The sequence below is a fragment of the Polypterus senegalus genome, chromosome 7 (genome assembly GCF_016835505.1).
Source record: "Polypterus senegalus isolate Bchr_013 chromosome 7, ASM1683550v1, whole genome shotgun sequence".
NCBI lineage: Eukaryota > Metazoa > Chordata > Cladistia > Polypteriformes > Polypteridae > Polypterus > Polypterus senegalus.
The window spans coordinates 50,869,461-50,891,716 of NC_053160.1; the positions used below are offsets into that span (position 1 = coordinate 50,869,461).

At 37.0% G+C, this 22,256-nt stretch overlaps 1 protein-coding gene across 2 annotated transcripts in view; it reads right to left on the reverse strand.

Annotated features, from left to right (window-relative positions):
- The window catches only part of tmem8b (transmembrane protein 8B), a 667,786-nt gene extending 650,066 nt beyond the window's left edge, over positions 1–17,720 (reverse strand). The window contains exon 1 of one of the 2 annotated variants that reach the window (XM_039758605.1): positions 17,551–17,720. In XM_039758605.1, the coding sequence (XP_039614539.1) occupies positions 17,551–17,635 (85 nt within the window). In that variant the 5' untranslated portion in view covers positions 17,636–17,720. Of the gene's footprint in view, positions 1–17,148; positions 17,218–17,550 lie in introns of those variants that run through there. The other variant, XM_039758606.1, reaches the window with a different exon arrangement.
- Between the last annotated feature and the right edge of the window lie 4,536 nt (positions 17,721–22,256).

A 22,256-nucleotide genomic window follows, 5' to 3' on the forward strand; every position in this document is an offset into this window, starting at 1 on the left:
TTTGGCAATAACAATTGAGTGAAGGATTTCAGAAGCAGACCACTGGATCACTAATCCAGCTAATGCACTACCACATAGTCAAAATAGTATCATACAAATGGCTATGTATTATTTTTTAATATTTTTTAAAGACACAGGCATTTGCTTTCCTAGAAATTGTGAGCATTTACATGCATTCTTTCATTTTCCATTTTTCTTTTTTCTATACCCACTTATTACAGTACAAGATCCAGTCCTGAACAAGGCCCCCAGACCCATTTCAAGTAATCCAATCACGTAGCCTCTACATTTTTGAAGATATCGGAGAGAATTAACATACTTGTAGAATACACACATACACAATGGGACAGTGTGCAGACTTAACACCAACAGTGCTTAGAATAGGATTTGAATTCAGAACTGTAGCAGAACAGGAGCCACAGGTTGGCAATGCATTTTATCTTGTGAGGTGCTTCATAATGGTAAACCTTGAAAGATATAAGAGTGAGGAATAGTGAGAAAGGGAGACAGACAGAGTGAGCGAGAGTGCGTGAAAGAGAGATGCATGTCTCCAGTATGCTAGAAGACAGTAGATCCAGTAGGTGCCATGAGGGTCTGAACATATACAGTAAATCCTCGCTATCTATGGATTTCATTCCAATGGACTCACTTATCCACTGGTATAAAACCGTAACCCATTTCATGTCCATGCGGAGCAGAAAAAAATTCCAAAAGGCCTATTGTGCCACAGCAACACGTGAGATTGACCAATTATAGACTGTGATACCCACTGAACAGATCAATAAGTGTCTACCCAGCTCAGAGTGTTGTTGATAAGCTGTTGAATTTCATTTGCGATGGGGGCTGGGTCTTTCAATGGTTCCCCATGAACAAGGAATTCCCAGTTAGTGTTGCTCATAAGCTTGCACTGATAAAGTTTCTTTACTTTCCTTTGTACACACCACCCACTGCTACTGGATTGTTTAGTGAAGTTCTCAGATCAGCTCTGCCACAGTGACTTGTTAACTATGGTGAAGCACCAAAATGATGATTGAATTTGACTATTGAGTGGAAGTAAAAATAGTAATGATATGTGGAAGAATCATTAACAAGTCTTGAGGGGTGAAAGCAGAGGGCCGGTGTGACCGCCATACCCCTGACCTGGCTACTTTGGAGGGCAAGCTGAGGGTGTACACAGGATGAGACCAGGATGCATTGTGATGAGCTGATGTTCGTTCATGAAACTGTGTGTTTATGGTAACAGGTAGCAAAAGTGTATTGTGAGTAGGGTCCACCAGAACCTAACCCCATTTTTCCAATAGGATCAGTGATTCAGTATCTGCGGTTTTTATTCCTGAAGATGTACAACACTAATCATAATGGCATGCATCCCATAACTGAGCCTGCCCTTTTAATTAGTTTGTTGCTTTGGTGGGCCTCTCTTGAAGTGATGTTAGCAACCCAGCACACCACAGCTTAGAAAATATCTCATGGGCCATTACAGAGTCACTACCCACATTAATGTTTCCTAAGAAAAATGGCATAAGTTGTTTCTTTTTTTTTTATTATTTTTTATTTTGTTTACATGTCATGTGACCTCAAAATGCCTGGCACTCTAATCATGAAAAATTTATGAAACTTCACCGTTCCGTGTTTTGATTTTCATATATTTTTGGGGGTTTTCTTGCCCAATAATTCTGGTGGTTATCAGTTTTGTGCCTGTTAGCTTAGTCTTGTTTGCATATATTTATTCAGACCGTTTCCTGTACCTTTTCGTTTAATTGTAAGCGACGTTATTTTGAGCTCTTGTTGTTAGGACAACACTTGTCCAATTATTAGAGGTGTGACCTCTAAGTTTGTGAACCATCAGTCTCAATGTGACAGGATAAAAGTTCAGCTTTTTTTATACCCTAACACATGGCTTCCCAGAACCCTTTCGCTGTTTTCCCTATTTCCATAGGCTCCAGTTACACTAACTGATGCCTTCCATGTTGAGAGCCTCCTTTCTCACCTTCTTTTGTAATGTACATGAAAATCAAAACAGGGACCACTAGAATTCCATAATCAATTAACTAATCCTGAGGATCCTGACATATAATGTATATATAGAAGAGAAATGTTAGAAAGATAGCACCGTCCTAGCCATCTACATGCACAGCAACACCCAAACAGAATCCTTTACAGGGATCATTAGGGCTTAATCTCCATGTTAAAAATGTTGTTTGGAGCTGGTCCAGTGTTTTGAGGACTACCAAGCAGATTACAGGCTTTTAGAGGAGCAAAGAAATGCAATGCTAGAGCAAAGGAATTCTAGATAGACTCCTTCTTTTGTTTGCCTGGCCCCCTCCTATTATTTGACTGCCACCTGACTAATGCTATATAGCAAATGACACTGACTGGAGGAATCAGGAAGCACAGAGAAGAGCTAAGAGTGGAGGCCAAGCCCACTCTTAACCCCCACAGGGTCAGCCACCAATATACAGGTAGGATCCATCAGCCTACAGCACTAGCCACTGTGCCACCATGACACCAAATTAATAACACTGCAAGCTGAATTGCAGAAGATTGTTGTTTGCTTCTATAGATTTAATTAAATTAGGGTCTAGGCTATGTGTTCTATTTTTTGGTTTAATTTAATTCATTTTTAATGTTAAACCTTTCTTGTTAAGAATTTTAAAGTTTTTTTATTTTTTCTATTAGCAAGTAACATTGTGGAACAAAAGACAAAATGGACAATTAGCAAGCAAAATTTGTACCATTTTCACAAATTTGTGTTTATCTTCAAGTGATTTTTTAATAAAATGCTTAGAAAAAATTAGGTTGCAGGATTGAGAGTTTATAACATTTGTACTCTGAGAAAAATATACCCTGATAAGATCTTCTTACACAGCAGAATGATAGCAGGAAGTTGGAGCAGTGCCTCTAATGAAATAGCATGTTTCATTAACCACATGAATTGGTTTCTAATTTAAGATACTGGTAGTAATAAAAGCCACTGGCATCTTCTAGGAGCAGGATTGGCCACCTCTGACCTAAATGAAATGCGATAATCCTTTAAAATATGTACAAAAGAGGATTAAGCAATGCAGAAGCCTTCCTGTTACTGTTTTCACAGTGTGCTGCTAAGTGCCACAACTAAGCAGTGAAGGGTACAGTAAAAAGCAGCACTGAAATAAATGGGCACTCTTCAAACACTAATTCTGAGCAAATTGTCTGAACAGGTATGTCCACCATGATAGCTGTTGCCAAAAAGTCAGAGGTGCACCCTGACAGTAAAAAAGAGTGGCTGAGTATAACTGGAGTCTCTTTATATGAATGGCAGTTCCATCAGAAGATGACCCCATTTTACTCCCGCGGTGTGCTGCACAAGTCATTCTTCACTAATGCATTGACAGACAAGTCAAAGAGATTCTGCGTCTGCAATCTACCGGTGAAAAAGAATTAATCGTCTTTGTTGAACACACAACTGTGAATGTGTAAATGGTCAGAGGGTTGACTGCTTAATTGTTAAAATTTCTTGCACTGGTTAGTCTTACCATAATGACGCACATGAGATCCAATTCTGATCCCGAGTTGCCTTCATGTGTACGGTGACCCGTTCTTCTTTTGTTCCTGTGCCTTTACTTTGGTGTTGTTACACAAAGACAGACTGACAGGTCACTTGCTTCTCTGCACTGTCTGACTGTGTGTGCTCTGACATGGACTTTTTTTGAGGGAGCTTTAACTAAGGACCTCTTACCGTGAGGCTTCTACAGTAAATCTTTACGACTTCACATTCAAGAGGTTCTCACATATAGAGATGGAAAGATATTTATGTACCAGTAGGATATATTTGCCTGTTTGTTTATCATTACAGTATGTGCTTGTGGATTCAGTGCTCATTTTGCTTGTCTGTTGCTATTCTTTAAACCAGTGATAAGCATATCCTTTCTGGTTACTGGTCAGAGCCTCAGTGCGGTATCAGGATCTTGCAAGAGACAGCCCAATTAATGTGATTGTAGTTGGGAAAGGTGCTGCTTACATAGATACCTTCTGGGACTTGGATGGGTAAACTGATTAACTGTCCCAATGATGGATGGCACTGTCTTTAACGTGCAACTAGGACTGTGATAAGAGCCAGGCTTTTGTTTTGCATTTCTATAAAATTGGTTTAGACATTTTGAGACCTCCTTTTGTTATAGAGCCATATGAAACGGATCTGCAAATTACGTCTTATTCAGTATAAATGGGAAGAAAAAAAAAAAATTAACCCTCTAGTCAGGACTGAAAACCGCAACACAGAACATTACATTCTCAAACACACTAATTCGGGGTCTGGGAACGCTGTTGACCATCCCAGCTATACTGGGTGCAAGACCATTGCAGAGACCATTTGTGCACACACTTACAAGGTCAGTGTAAAATCTCTAGGGATGTGGGAAAAAAAAAACCTGGAATTCCAAGAGAAAATACACAGACAATGAAATTGTATGAGATTTACACTCATGACATTGCATCTGTAACACCATGAATTGTAGACATATAATTATGACACGTTCAAAAATATTGTATCCTTTCTTAAGCTCTTAATAAACTTTGATACTTCAGTCCTCATTTTCATCTGCATGGGTTCACTGTCTGAAGCGAGGAGGCCAACAGTTGTTAATATTTCGATTGATCCTTAAGATAAGATAAGATAAGATAAGATAAGATGTAGTTCAGCTCACGTTCTAACTGGAATTGTACCAACTGGGCACATGAAATTGCAGGGCCACTAGAATATCACTTTCTGTGTCCATCTGTCATGTGTACCTGCTCATGTGTTACCTCCATTTTAACGCTGCTGTGATGACATCTTTGAAACCAGTTATACGCTGAACGTCATCACTTTAGATACAATCACTGAGTGATACTTTCTGCCTCTGTCTCTCCATTGCATTGTATGCGACTCAAAGCTTCCCCACATCCATTTTGGGTAGATAACATAACACGTAGCTGTATAACATTGATGGCATTGAACATACCAGTTCTTGCGTTGCAGTTTTTCATGTCTTGTAATATTAACTTTATGCAGTTGACAACTAAGCCATGCTGCAGCTCTTTAGGGTGATATGTCTTGGACAAGTGTGTGTGCAGAGGTAATAACTTGACCAAGATAGATGTATGAACTGAAGTCAAGGTGGTCCCTAGTCTCTCTGTATGGGCAGAAAAGGTTGCACATGCACCGCGTTTTATTTTTATTGATTCTCAGGTTCACTGCTTTACTTGCTTCTTCACAATCACCATTCTGAATTCTTGACTCGAGCAGCGGTAATCACAAAGTCATAGGTGAGTGAGTTTCACGCCATCATTGCTGATGCCTCCATCTTCCCACCTGAGCTCTTTGAAAATTTCCTCTAGAGCCACTGTAAATGGCTTTAGTAGATTGTGTCACCTTAGTGAACACCTCAACATATTCGAATATTGATTGGATGGTAGAATGATGTAGTATCAGTTGAGAAGTCTTGCCTAATTGACTCAAGCCACCAAAGATACATCTCATCTACACCTTGTTTTCCCAATTAAATTCTTTCCAAATTCCAAAATTTAATATTACCTGTTATCTGTAAATTACTCCAATAGGTGTTCTGTAAATGGTGCAAGTTAAGTTTTTCCCTTGTTATAACTTAAAAAAATAACAGTTATGGGCTCATTATTGAGCAACACCCTAACGCGTATTTGGGATACTGGAGTCAAATCCCACCCTGTTTACATTCTAATTGAAGTCTGTATGGTCTCCCTTTGTCTGTTTTGTGTTCTTTTATGGTATTACAGTTTCCTTTCAATGATGTTCACAGTATGTTAATGTGTGACTCTTAATATGCCCAATGTTAGTGAGTACCCTTCAATGGACTGATGCCATGTCCAGGGTTATTCCCTTCCTTATGGCCCCTACAGCTGGCATAGGAGCTGGCTCCCTGCGACAATCTACTTACATAGCCAACTTCCATCCATCCATTATCCAACCCGCTATATCCGAACTACAGGGTCACGGGGGTCTGCTGGAGTCAATCCGAGCCAACACAGGGCACAAGGCAAGAAACAAACCCTGGGCAGGGCACCAGCCCACCGCAGGGTGCGCACACACACTCACACACCAAGCACACACTAAGGACAAGTTAGGATCACCAATGCACCTGACCTGCATGTCTTTGAACTGTGGGAGGAAACCCACACAGGCACGGGGAGAACATGCAACTTCCACGCAGGGAGGACCCGGGAAGTAAACCCGGGTCCCCTAACTGCGAGGCAGCAGCGCTACCCACTGTGCCACCATGCCGCCCCATAGCCAACTTCAGAAAATAAATTACTTTTTCATTTAATCTAAACTTTTAATTATTTTTTCTACATTTGCTAGGTAGAAGTGTATGCGTTATATGAAAGTGTATGTCAATTAAAAATTTTTTTAAAGTACATTATGTGCATTATTATATTTTGATGAATATAATAAATATTAAAAAAACGTGCAGATTAAGCATTATATAATGTAATTGCAATAGTGTAAGTCTTCTGTGGGTCACCCTTTTAATGTAATTGTTATCGCAAGACAGTTAGGAAGATACATGAAAGGATCTGACTATTAGGCACAAGGCTAATGCCAAATTAATTTTAATCTTTTGATTTTTCCATTATCAGATGAAGCCGTTCCTTTTTGGATACCTATTACATTACTAGTTTTTGAACTGCTGTTCCAATTACTGTAATCTTCAAGCAATCACCAGCAGAAGTGCACACTCTGTGCTTCTCTTTGACACGGATGTCTGCTTCTTCTTCCTCCTGTCATAGTTTCTTCATTTTCCGTGGAAATTTTTTTTGCTTGTTTTATGTAAGGTTGACTTTACAGATTTTCTCAATAAAATTATTCCAAGTATTAGTGACATTGTGTAGTATGCAGAATTTTTATAACATTTAGTACACTGTATTCTTTTGTGCACAACCACTATTTGTTATACTATACTCTATACAGCTCATGATTGATGAAAACAAGGTGAACAATTGCGGACTATGAATCTGATCTTAATAGACACCGTATACATGTAGGTCATAGCATGGCGAGATTTGTGTTAAAGCCCTGAGTGCATGGCTCTCCATCTGATTGCTAATGCTTAGTTACTCTTCATTGTACAACCTGTTTCATTTAGAGGGAAGCAATATTAACTGATATTGGAAAGCTTTTGCCATCTGCATAAATTAATATCAATGATCTCTCCTTGAGAGCATTCAGCTCTAGAATAAAGGTGAAGGTAGGTGCCATGCGGAAAGAAAACCACAGCCTCTGAAGAAAGCTGTCTTTTAATTATCTCATATATAACAGTGACAAACGGTGCTTTCATACATTAAAATGCCGCAGAACTGTATTTTTCTTGTCAGCTAACAAAAAAATGTTTCTCTCAATCTGAGAACATTTGTAAAAGACAAAGGGTGTGTTTTAGATTTTCATGATAAGTAACACATTTTAAAATAAAAATTTATATACAGAAATTAATGTACTAATCTATATTTTCCATTACAAAGTCTCTGAAATAAGAAAGGATCACATCTCGGAATAGGATGCTACAACAGTTCATCCAATTTAGAGTTGCAAGACCATCTACCATACATGGCGAAGGGATGTTGGGGGAAAAGTCATTAGAACACTGCGTGAACTCCAAGCCAAATGAGGCAATACTGGGATTTGGCTCAGGCCTTCCCAGGGTGAGCAGCCATGTTTCTTTCATACTCGTAACTAGGTTATATAGTATTTTGCTGTTTCACTGTGTGTCCAGTGAAAAATGTAAAAAGGCTGCATTGCTACCATTGTTCAATCTTCAGAATACATTGAAACAAGGACTGCTGAAAGTTCTGAGCAGGATAAGCTACCCTAGTACAAGAAACTATTGAAATTTAACAAAGGCTAACTAATGACTCACTGGGGCATCACTCTACGTCTGAAGGCCATTGACACATGCTGTGACTATTCCTTGACTTGCTTTAGTCAATGGAAATGAAGGCTACCACTGAAAATAGCTGGGAAAGTCACTTAGTGTGATGGGGGCTTTAATCGTACTGCTCTGTGGGAACACAAACTTCAACTACTTTTGAATATTTGTACAAATAAATTAATAAATAACACAAAGCATGAAATTCCACATTTAAAATTCCATTTGATTCAATTTTTCCACTCAATAGGGCAAAGTGTTGGCTTTGTGGCTAAAGATCTATGCTGGTAACTGGAAGGTTGATGGTTTAAATTCCATTACTGCCAGAAGGGATCCTACTCCGTTGGGCCATTGATCAATGTCCTTAACCTGAAAATTGTTTCAGGGACGCTGGACAATTGCTGACCTTACACTCTGAACCCCAACGGTCATGCGAAAAAACAATTTCCCTTCAGGGATTAACGAAGAAAATCAAATCAAAATCAAAAAATTAGCTCAGCCTAATGCAGGAACACTTGTCAGACTCACTTCTAAATGTGGCAAACCTCACATCCAAAACGGACGAACTCCAAAGTTTAACAGACACCCTAAATAATTAAAGCATGTTAGATCACTTTACTTTTACACAAGGTTTTGTTCTAAAATATTTAAACGCAGAGGTCCTAAGTCTCAAGAGCAACTGAGTGGATTTTCCCTGATTTCCATTCAAGAACAACTACCAGAAAGTTTGGATTATGATAAGGAGCTCACTGCCGTGAACGTTAAGGAATTTGGGGAAATAAAATTTTGAAAATAATCTGCTGTGATTCTAACAAATTAGCCTTTCATTTTAAATCAGTGATACTGATATCTTAATGACTAATAATGTTCTAATAACATTTCATCATCAAATGTGTTTCATGACAAAAAATTGCTTATCTTGATAAATAATACATTAAAAATATAGTCTTTCGTTACTTTTACTAAAGAAATATAAGTCTATCTGTTAATAAAATTAACACTAATATATGACTGTCAGCCCTAATCAGAGTAATTGTATAATAAAAAAATAAGGTTTCAGCTAGATAACCTACAAACCGCTGCATCATTCATTTCCAAATGTCAGCCATCAATGTACAGCGGAACCTCGGTTTGCGAGTAACTTGGTGTATGAGTGTTTTGCAAAACGAGCTAAAATTTTTTAATAAATTTTGACTTGATAAGTGGTCTTGCAATACGAGTAGTATGGATACGCTTTGTCTGCTGAGCGTCATGTGATCACAACTGAGCTGATGGTTCTTCTCTCTCGTGTGTGTGTCTCTCTCTCTCACGTGTGTGTGTGTGTCTCTTTCTCTCTCTCTTTCGTGGGCTATTGTCTCCTATTCTCCGTCTGAGTCAGCGTGCCTCACTCATATAGTCAACATTCGTACGAATGTATACTGTTTACTACAGCATTGTGACTGTGTGTGTGTGTGTGTGTGTGCGTGCGTGTACGTGTGTGTGTGTGCGTGTGCATGTATGCGTGTGTTTTTCTCTCTCTCTCTCTCTCTCTCGTGGGCAATCATCTCCTATTCTCCGTCTGAGTCGGTGTGCCTCACTCATATAGTCAATATCCGTACGAGTGTATACTGTTTACTACAGCATTGTGACTGTGTGTGTGTGTGCGCGCACGCGCGCATGTGTGCTGTGATGTACGAGTCCCCATCTTGCGCCCCAGAACATGAAGCTGAGTCTCAGTACTTTAACAACACCAGCTTTATTCAGTTTGAAACAGCAACAGCGCGGTTATTTATTGTAGTGGGATCTGCCACTCTCCTATACAAAGACACAGCAGTCAGGCAGGGTCGTTGCCAAGTAGTACTGTGCCCTGTGCATTTATAATGTTCCTTGTATCACCCATCAATGGCAGGTGTTTATAGCATGTCCATGATCTCTTCAGATTCGCTTTTACGGCAAACTGCTATAGCGCTGGGAGACTAAGATTGATTTGGGATGCTCTTCCATGTGTTGTCCTGCTGGGTGGAATCCCACAAGAGTTTAGAAACTCACTCACACCAGCCATGATTCTTTACAAAGGTAAAGTGCAGGTTAATTTGTTTTATGTATTTTTACTTTATATTTTGTATTAATCATTTTTATATGAATAGTTTAGGGTTGTGGAATGAATCATCTGAGTTTCCATTATTTCTTATGGGGAAATTCACTTTGATATACGAATGCTTTGGACTGCAAGCACGTTTCGGGAACGAATTATGCTCGCAAATCGAGGTTCCACTGTATTATCAAACCCACTTAATCCAGTTCATGGTGTCAGAGGCAAGAGTCATTTTAGAATGGGTCAACATAATTGCTTTGCATGCAAAATCTCCAACAGATCATTGTATTAGATTTTAAAACAGTGTTACTATAAACATATTTCAACCCATAAATCAAATATTTTCTGTGTGTCATTTGCTAACCCACTTAGCAAAGTAGGCCTTAGGCAGGAGCAAATCCTGAACAGGACGCTAGTCCATCAGAGAACGAATACACAAACACACAACCCACCATAAAACCAAACACCAAGGCCAATTTAGCATCACCAAGTCACAAGGACTGTGGGAGTAAACCAGAGCACCTGGAAACACCCATGAAGACATGCAGGGAGAACATGCAAACTCCACACCGGGTGGACTTGGGATGCAAACCCTGGTCTCCTGGCTGTGAGGCAGCAGTGCTACCATTGTGCCACCGTGAGTCCCTTCAATCACTATATCTACATTAAAAAGTATAAATAAATAGATTTTATTTTACACAGCACCTTTCACAGAGAGCATCCTCACAATTTAAAGCCACACAAGATTGACAAGGTACAACACAAAACAATTCAAACACTGAGAAATACTCAGAAACATCAAATGTATTAAGTCAGATAAAAAAGAACGTGAATATGATGCAGGAGTAGGCTGATAGCAAGAATTAACAGACAGTACATTAAAAGTTAATCATTTCCTAATCCACTTAGTCCCAAATAGGGTTGTGGGGTTCTGCTGTAGCTTAGTATAGGGCGCAGTGCAGGTACAAACCCTGGACAGGGTGCCAATCCATCACAGGGCAAACACACACATACCCAAGCATACACTAGGAAAAATTTAGAATCACCAATTCACCTAACTTGCATGTCTTTGGACAGTGGGAGGAAACCAGAGCACTTCGGGAAAAACCCCTGCAGACACAGGAAGAACATGCAAACTCTGCCCAAGGAGGACCTGCTAACAAACCCTGGTCTTCTTACTGCAAGGCAGCTGCGCTACCACTGCACCACCATGCTACCTCTGGTTAAAAAAATAAACAGAGAAAAAGCAAACATAAAACATCGAAGAGAAGGAGTTGCCTTTCCATTATACTTTGAGCATTATAACCATTGTTGTCACATAAATATACTTTGGGACGAGACCTATGAAGCCAGAGAGACAATGCTAGATGAGCGGTTGCTGAGAGTGTCATTTCACTGAGACCTGTGAATCTGAAGCCTGAAGCAGTAGCAGTGCTGAAACATATGCGAACAGGTAGGATTTTACAGCCTTTTAAATGCGTGGCTTCGTTTTCAAGACAATTTTATATAAGCCTGAAAACCAGTGTGGTTGAGCTCTGTGAGAAGTGACCATTTTTTTAATTCAATCTATTGTCATTATGCTCTAGGTACAATGAAATGTAATTGTTGCTAGTTCTACTAGATCTGAAACATGAGAAATATAATGACTGTACTGTACATGAGGCAATGATACACCATAGCAGAGTCAAATCATAAATAAAACTTAATAGACATTAAAGAATGGTAATAAGTATCAATACATTTGTTATGCTTGGTACATGTCGGGATTTTGGCAGCAGCATTTCAAACCACTGGGATAATGAGAGAATTTTCAGTAATCCAGCTAAGATAATAGAAAATTATAGCATACAGCTAAGCACAGTAATTTGATGGGACTACAACTGACTGGAAGAATTCTTGGGCAATTTTCTCTAAAATGATCTACCATCCAACTAATTGCACTTTTCACAGTAAAATTGTGTTTTATTTTATTTTATTTTTTAAACTAGAGAATGCATTGTTTTTCCTCCCTGAATTGTTTCAATAATAATTGTTTTAGAAATCGATAGTGATAACTGTTTGTTTTTGTATTGCTGCCAGTCAGTTAACACTCAGATAATTTTAGCAAATATCCCTATAATGGAGAATGTCTAGACACACCGCACACAGTCTCAGGTATGTAGAACAACTGAGTTGCTCTGAATTTACAAAGGGTTATCCATACGAATGAGTAGCTGTCTTTAACACTCGATACATAAGACCCTTTCATAGATGCTCAGAATCAGTAATGACATCCTACTGGCCGCTCACTACTCTTAATTTCAGGTGAACACTAATAATGGACTGCATTATTATAACAGCCTGCATGGCTCGAGTCATAACACTGACACCCAAACTGACAGAATTGATGCTATGAAATGTATAATTATAATAGTACAGCAAAAGGTAATTTTAAACATTTGTATATATTATTTTAATTAACATTAGCATTCACCAATGATGTGGTTAAGGTGTTAAGGAAATCGACTTAATCAAATCCTTACGGTTGCATGTTGAATGTCATTGTGACACCCAGAAATGTATGAATATTTGCATTATGTATGAATATATACAATGTATGAGTGTTTACATTTTAGAGTAGTATACATATTCAGCGAGATTTTTTACATAAGTGAATGAAAGAATCATTGAATCTGCTTATCTCAAATTGAACCACACTGCATTATTTATTTACAAAGATATACAAAAAGGACATAAAATTTCATTCAGTGATTGCACTATTTTGGTTGTCACAAAGAAATACAGTAGATTATATTCATTCTCAAACTTGTTTAACACTTTACTCTAGTAGTAGTTAATACACCCTTCATATGAAAATGATGGATGATTTTTATGCCTATTATACAATACATTCTAAAATAACCAGACCTTTCCTTTTGAAAAATGTGTAACCCAGCTAAATTAAAGAAGTGGTTGATATTAATGAGTAGAGATATAATAATATGAATCTGGAGCAAAGTCCTTTGGCAAGGCTTTAAAATCAGCATTTGATTATTTTCATTAAAATGTCAGTGCGTAAGCTTTCGTGGAATTTATTGAAACTAGCATATTATATTTAAGATGCAAGGAAGACCAAGAGAGCAAATACATCAATCATCCTTATATTCTCCCACCCATATTGTCCCTGACTAACCTTTTCTATACAAAGATTTACACTCAGATGTTAATAAGGCACTCCTTTGTTACTCCCTTTTAAATGTACCAAATACGTTTGATCTACCGAATGTGATAGATAGATAGATAGATAGATAGATAGATAGATAGATAGATAGATAGATAGATAGATAGATAGATAGATTTTTATCAACACACATAAAAGTTAAAGCTCATTGCCATGATCCAATGATATGTGGCAGGTTATATTTACCGTGAAACATAATTCCCGATGTAGCAATTGAGTTTTCTACCTTCATTAGCGATGTAATTGATCGGCATTCTCATTGTCCAGCCTATAAATCTGGGATTAACCTAACCCAGGGGTCCTCAATCCCAGTCCTGGAGAGCCGCAGTGGCTGCAGGTTTTTGTTCTGACATTGTTGCTTTATTAGAAAGCAATTCTTGTCAATAAAGCACTAACAAGCTATGAAATTAAATTAACTCTACTATGTCAGGTCATTCTCATATCCTAGATTTTCTTTCCCTTTCTATCATGCAAATGATTTGAAGGCTAAAATGGACGAGTAATTCTAAGTCCTTCACTTTTTTCTCTTCATTTTTCTTCGAAGTATTTAATTAAACCCAATAGTACAGCTAAATACACACAGGTGTAAATGTAAATAAGCTAAATGGAGAAATGCTGCTCTGTCTTGTCATTTGCATGTTATTGATAATAAGGAGCAATTAAAATAGCTGTTTAAGACAAAATTAAGCAATAAGGGCTCAAAATCACTAAAGTGAAGCAGAAGTGTTACTTTAGCAATAAGTGCTTTTTATTAAACAACTGGGTTGGAGCAAAAACCTGCAGCCACTGCGGCTCTCCAGGACCGTGATTGAGGACCCCTGACCTAACCTAAAAAACTGAGATCCTTCAACGCCTTCAATTATCAAAAATCTTCTGGTCATCCAAATATTATCAATGCCAAGATGGTCTACAAATTATTTACTTAGAGTTTTAACACAACTGCCATTGTCATATCTTGTAATGCAAACATGTTAAAGTGACTGTTTTTGATTGTCTTTAGTAAGATACAGTATGTCATATTTTCTGTACAGAAATGTCTCAGAAATAAGATATGCTGTACATACGTTTACAGATTGAAAAACGGATTAGTAAAACCTAAAAGGAATTAAAATACACATTAGTAATAACACCAATAAAATGATTCAAACTTAAAAAGATTGCTTAAGAAGATGCAGGGAATGTAGTTAATTAAATTAGCTGTATCTACATTCAATTTTCTGGAAATGGATTAACAGATAGAATGCTCATTTATATAATTCATCCTTTTTTCATAGTTTAAAGTGTCAAAAATAAAATAAATAATCCAATATATGTTTATCTTATACCAATACAGAACAAGTTCACTATAGAATTCTCTTTACATAATACATGTATTGATTGAGTAAGGAATGATTACGAAAAATTCCATCTTCTGCTTATTTATGACCAACTATGTTATTATCATATTACAATTAAAAATAAAAAATAAAAAAAACAACTTTTTATTAACAAATGTTTAATTAACCAAAAGGAAGGTTTATAGTGGCTTACTGCGAAGTATGTGTAAAATCAGTTTAAACACAATAATACTTTTTTTCAAGATATGCATTATATCAATTATTTTTCTTTCAGACCAGGAGCTTCTTTTATTGCAATCTGATTATAAAGATTATTCCTATTTACTTTTTTTACACTTTTTAAGTAAAATTATTAAAGGTTTTGCACACATTTGTTAGTATACAGATTTATACCAACATGTTTAGCATTTCTGCTTATTATATTCATTAAGCTGTTTAATCTATCAACAAAAAGAAAATGATAAACAAAATACTTTTGCAGGTTATTAAAAAGCATTACTGTATTACTAAACTCTGCCATGTGTGCAGAACCACCCTGACTAAGAATGGAAAACCAAGGCAGCACACCTTTATGAAGAGGATAAAAAGAGGATGCCAGACACTTTGCAGTGTCTCTGCTTCTAGTCTATAAACAGTTCTGATTAGTTTATATGATTTAAATCTCAGATCTTTGCAGTGTTTTAGGAGGTGCAATCGATTTCAATGAAAAAGATCATGTGACAATGCTATTCCACACAAACAGAAACCAATAATGTAAATGCATAAATGGTGCTCAGACTAGCAGGCATTTGTACAATGTATCCATGATACTTCTGAATAGATAGATAGATAGATAGATAGATAGATAGATAGATAGATAGATAGATAGATAGATAGATAGATAGATAGATAGATAGATAGATAGATGTCATAATTATCTACTTTTCTGCAGCACATAGTATTTCTGTGATACAGAGTCAGTTTGCCTACTCAAATTCTCTAGAGATATGAACATTAATATCAACTTTCAAGTATGATGAAGTGTAGAAGAGACAAGATAAAAATGTATGGTTTCTTGCCATGGAATTGAAGCGCTAGTAAAACGTGCATTTCCCACAGTTAAGTCATGCACTTACTCAGATCTTACAAGGTGGCCGATTACATTGCAAGCATGAATGATGTTCTGATCATGGAAGAGACGCATTTTACATTAAGAAGCTAATATGTTTGTCTGAGTGCCATACAAATGAACTATTGTCCATGGCCCGGTAAGTCTTAAACATGTCTCTAGTATGATGATTTTAAAGAGCCAAATGCTTCACAATGCTACATAAGGAGCAGAAGTATAAACGTGTACGGTTGTGAATATGAATAGAAAGGTCACCTTGGGGATAAGAAGGTGCTATTGGAATAATGTCACTAATGAAAACGCTAAAAGGTAAAAAGTCTGTCCTGAAATCATACATTCAATATTTATATAGTGTCCTTTAGATCAAACTTATTTTAAATGTATGTAATATGTACACTTCATCTTTCTCTTTGACAATATAAACATCTCATCAATAAAAGAAAAAAATCAGTATGAGAAATTAAGTACGGGACAGAAATTTCAGTTCATTTTTATGATGGGTTTATCCCATCTGACGGTTTTCATAGGCAAAGTGCATTTAAGGGTGAGACGGAGAAAGAGAAACAAAAGAGAGCAAAAACAAAGAAAGAAAAAATATTACTTCAAAATTGGCCCTTTAATTGAAATTGAAAGAAATGTCAATTGTTATCTGGGATGAATGTTCCTTGCAGAAACAATACACAGACCGATAGCATGTTCGCTTTGTTTCAGTGAGACAGAAATAGCCTTTCCATAAATTTCCTCACAGTTCACAAGTCTCCCTGGCACCTATGATCTAAAGCTTGCACCAGTAGTCATTCATCAGCTTTTCTCTGTGCGCTTGCCAGATAATTCTCTACAGAAATGCGTTTGCTCCTGTCCGATCACATATCTACTACAGTTATGCCACAGATAAGTAAAGAAGTACTCGAAGATATAATCAGTAACAAGCAGTGTGCAAAGAAAACATAGCCTGGACAATGACTTGGACTCCACTTATAGCACGTACTAGTGAGTATACACATTGTACAGACATCCACGCTGATGTCTCGTTAATGTATTATGAAGGTTTTTATTATGTTTTCTAAATTCCATATTTAAAAAAATAATACAATGCATATTGGAATTGTTTGGTTTGCTAGACATTGATCTATGCGAATGTGGGTAATTATTCGATTTATACTATTAAACGGGTTACAAAGACAAATTGTAAACAAAACATATACTTTAAATACTAACAAACTTGGGGAAAGGAATCAGCGAGAAAAAAATAAAGAACGCCGTCCGTCAACAAATCCGAGCCTGCTTATAACAATCATCCAAAGCAGTTTCCCGACAAATACACCTGGAAAAATATATTAAAGATATTGTAATCAGTGTCATCTAAACATCCTATCCACTAACAAATGATCATCCACGCAGAAAACGCAAATGCTGAGAAATACACTGAGAAATACAATCTTAAAGTGCTCATGAAAGTACAATCGTGAGCACGGCAACAATATTTATACTACCAGCAAATGGAAGTAAACTCCACATGGTGTTCATTCATCGAGAAATCTCAATATTTCCTTGAAGGCTTCCGTGTACTGCTGAAGAGCCCCGAAAGGTATGTTTAGTCATTCAGATGGACAAATTGCATTCCTGTAATGGCAATAACTGAATAAACCTAGCGCACTGGTGCAGCATGCGATATAGTAAAAACACGGTTCCTCGCTCAGAAAGTGGTTGTTTTCAGCTTTAAATGACATGCAGCGTAATACAGAGTGTTTTTTCTTTTGTTTAATACAGATGTTCAGGCGGGATCACAATACTCGGGCGACAGCAATTCACGCAAGTATTTCAGTACCAGCGGAGAGGACAGCTCCTCTGCATCGGCACCCGTTCGAAATCTCTAACCCCAGTTCATGACTCACCTCCAAGACAGCCGAGATAGATGTAAACGAGCAACAGGAGCTGAGTGCAGCCCAAATCCCTGCCAGGACCTTCTACCCGCCACATCTTGACAAACTAAATGGATACCTCCAAAGAGCACGAAGGCAATTTTATAGCCCCGCGGTTTTCCCCATTTTCAGTTGTTGCAACGGACCAGCTGTTCACGCATGACGTAATTTAGACAGCTCCTCCAAGAAGGCTCCTCCCAATCTCATTGGGATTGGGCGACCGGTTTAATTGAGATTAAGGTTATTGGTGGCTGCTGGTGCCAGTCATCAAATGTTGCGGAGGCAGATCGCTCCCTCTCCGAGAGAGTACAATAACAATAATTCCTTTATAAAGTGGCAAAGAAATTCCAAACATCAAAACATTATTATTTCGTAACACGAGTCATTTAAAGACTATTGCGTATGACAGTAAAGAATTAATAATCGCAAGGTCTTCTTATTTTATAGTAAAATATATAGTTTTTTGGGCGCAGGCACTTTCACGAGACAAGACAGTTGTGGAATTCATGTCATAAAACTTTTACAATTTTTACCTATGAAGAAATAAAATGTTTACTCGTTCATTTAAATATATTCAAGCAGTTATTGCACAAATAGTATTTAGCATTACAATTTTCATATATTTGAAAATATATATATATGATTTTGATTAAGTGAACGAATGAAAAAAATATTAATGAATGATTAGAGTTCCTTTGCCCGGAATAAAACAGGGAAAGATGCAAAGCCATGTGCGTCAGACGTGAACATCGCGGAATTAGTTTGATCATCTCTCATTATTGCTATGCAGAACTCCAAAGTTCCACCAGTTATAATGCCACCTCACCTCGTCCTGGCACCTTGTACGACAGGAAAAGATAACAATGGTAACGTTCATGAAAAGTTTCAAAATGGTAATATATAAACGGCATTAAGCATTTCCTTAAATTTTAATCGGTTACAGATTGCACAAAATAAATGCAGGTCGTAGGAAATACTTCCTAACCCATAGGATGTCGGCAAGTGCACCCTCAGCGCGAGCTATTATGGAATGAAGTCATAGCGCCCTCTAGTGGTAAAATATTGTATATCGTATTGTTAGCAAGATTTCATAGGCTCGGAGCGGCATTTTTCTGAGTAATGTGGCTACTAATTGCGTTTAATTAATTAAATTACTGATGCCGACAATATCATTCCAAACGCATAATCTGTCAGCGCTATAAGATGAAGACTAAAGCTGTATCCACCATTAGTAATGAAGTCCTATAATAAGATTTTTACCTTAGCAACTCTGCCCAAATCTGAATTCTGTGTGAAGAGACAGTAATATACCACATAACTTTTTCAATTGTGTTATTGTAACTCAAAAAATGTTAAAAACTTTCACTTTGCTCCTCTGATGACTAAACCATAGTTGTAGTAAAGTGACGAGGAAGAAAGCAATTGTCATCGTGTCTACACACAAAAATTTAACCAATGCAAGATCTGGTCAGAAAATATCTGCAGGAATCCAAAGTCCTGCCTCCCACCCGAAACCCATTGGACTCAGTAGACATTCCTAAACCAAAGGCAAATAGTACACTACTAGCGAAAGGGAGGGTTATTATTTTGGGACATACCGTAAGTGAAAGGCATACCCATTAGACTTAGAAAAAAACAACTGCAGTACATGTGTAGTTGGAAATTTATGACCGAATATGATAGGAATTATTTGTAAAATTGCTAATTCAATTTGTGAAAATAAAATTGTCACGCCTTTCTATTTAAGTTCTACTTGGGAAGCTAAGGTAAAGTGTATAGGCCTTGTTGTTGTAATGATAATTTCATACTTCTGATTCCCTTGTATTAGCAACATGGTTGAAATTAAGGCTTGGCCATATTTATTTGGGGCCTTGTTTTATTAAATGAATACTGCAATATTATATCACTGAAACCTGATTTTCTTAATGAAATTGTGCTTGTGATTTGTCACATTATAATTTCTTCAAAAACTGTCAAATGTAAGGCACCCCTTTCAGGGGTTAGTTTCTACCTTTGATCCAACTCTTCTGGTAGTGCCATAGCAAAAACAGGTTCAGAAAATGGATGGACATACTGAGTTACACATTATTTGTATTTAGGACTTCCTTTGGTTTATTTTTTTCACTTAATTGCAGTTTTTATGATTACTGAATTCATTGCATAGAAACATCTTTCACGTTTGCATTATTTTAAAAAAACTGGGGAATTGAGTATTTTAAAATTTAAATAATGTCAAAAATTAAAAGTAAATATACAGTTATAAGATGAATATTCTGCTATTCATATTTTAGTGCATTTTTCCTGACTGCTACAGAAAAGCTGTACCAACCAACACGGTTTACATGTATTCAGTAACAATTCAGACTAATCTGCCTTTGATTTCAACAGCCTAAAGCAGTGGTTTTGGGGTGCCACAACAATAGTTCCGGGGGCAGCAGATGCATTTGTTATTCAGTTAAGCCCGGGTTTTTTGCTTTAATAAGACTGTGTTTCGGGGCATGATCCAAGAATACAAAGCAAAAACAATGTGAGTAAAGACAAAATTAGAAAGATAATATGTCTGTTAATACAGTGTGTTTATGGCTGAATGTTGTGTGTCAGCTGCAGTGCGAGTATTAGTTTGGGCATTATGTCAGATAATAGTATTTCACCTCATAAAAACTGAGTAAATATTTTCTCTATTACCACTAGAATAAAGGTGGTTTAGTTCCTGTCTGGAAGCCTGGCTTACAAGCAGGATGGAACCCCAAAGCAACACCCGGTAACCAGTCAGTGAGGTTGAGGTGCTGCTGCTTGCCCACTTCTGCTTGTTTTGGTGCCATTACACAGCTCCCCTTCCATGTGGGAGGGAATTTCATTCCATCAATGATAGATTCAATGAAAGTATTTGTGTCTTTAGTGAAGAAAGAAAACAGTGATATCAATATAGCATATTGTTTTCTCCATCATTAGGTGACAGTTGGGAAAACACCGTTTATACTCGCGTTTAAGTTCTCCTGCGAATAAGTCGGGGCTTGATTTTGCCATATAATTTCTGGTATTTTATAATGTCGGTCGTATAAGTCGAATGCAGAAAACTCACGCTATTGTTCCAAGAGATTATGATATGCTAATGCCCACCGGAGAGAGTAACCACGGAGCACACTGCCTTTTTTTCTATGTATTGTGCCTACATGACCACACAGTAATACCTGAACTATTCCGAAGCGACATTTGCACTGTTTTGTGTTTTTTGTATCTCACACCCTCATTCACCTTTATCGTAAGAGCATCCCTTATCTACGATGGAGCGTTCGATCAGAAGAAAATATGAAGCTGGTTTTAAATTAAAAGTCATTAATGTGGCAAAAGAAATCGGTAACTGCGCTGCTGCAACAAAATGCGATGTGTCTGAGAAACTGGTGCGAGATTGGAGGAAAGAAGAAGATATAAAAAAAAATAAAATTTAAGTGTCATATTTTTGAATGGGCATATAAGTCAGGGTCTGAGTTTATGATCGATTTTTCAGGTTTCAAGACTCGACTTATACGTAATATATATACGGTATAAGTATATACGGTAATAATAGGTTACAAAATTTACTAGACACCACAATGGTTAAATACTGTATACAAAAAGTAGACCTCTTAAGTCACATGTGTTTTGAAGCTTCTTATTCTTCACTAGGAAGCAAGATGGATATCTTATGTGTTTGAACAGAAGGATGAGGTATTTTGTACCCTTCAGAAACATGAAGAATTCTACATGTCACTTGCTGGTAATACTAGGATTGCAGAATGTTCATATACTTAGTTCAAACCTTTGAACATTTAAATCAGATTAATTCCTGTATACAAGGAAAAGATGGAAATAAGTTGTCTTCCACTCATAAAATCAAAGATTTGAGGGATAAGTTTGGCTTGTGAGTCGCCATGGTGGAGCAAGTCAATGTGTGTTGTATATGTTACCATATGTTGCTGCAATAAAAAATAGATTGCACCATTGACTTCTGCGTATCTTGAAGTTTAGGAAAAACATATACTTTTATTTTCAAACTTACATACCTAAGAAAATGTATATAAAAATATGTGTTGAGGAACTCATCGGTATCAAGTCATTCTAAGTTCAGTGTCACAGAGAAAAGGTCATTTTTGAAGCATGTAAAGGTGACAGTATGAAATTCAAACATAAAGAAGTACTTATTAAGAAATTATGGACAGAAACGAAGATTGAGTTCCTTAAACTGATAAAATAAATTTTTAGTAATTCTACTACAATTTGTTAAATGATACAGTAGAACAGTTCCAAAATTCTGGTTGCAACCCGATTTGGCCGTGACTCGAAGTAATTTCCCCCATAGGATTGTATGTAAATACAATTAATCCATTCCAGACCGTACAAACTGTATGTAAATATATATTTTTAAAGATTTTTAAGCACAAAAACAGTTAATTATACCATAGAATGCATAATGTAATAGTAAACCAAATGTAAAAACATTGAATAACAATGAGAAAACCTTGAACAGAGAAAACTAACATTGCAAGACTTCACCCTACAGCCTTATGAACCCGCTCACTGTAAACACATTACGACATTTGACATTATGTTCAAACTATAGAATGCACTAGTAAGACTGCATTTGAAGTATTTGGTCACCCAAGTACAAGAAAGACACATCAGCACTTAAAGCTGTGCAG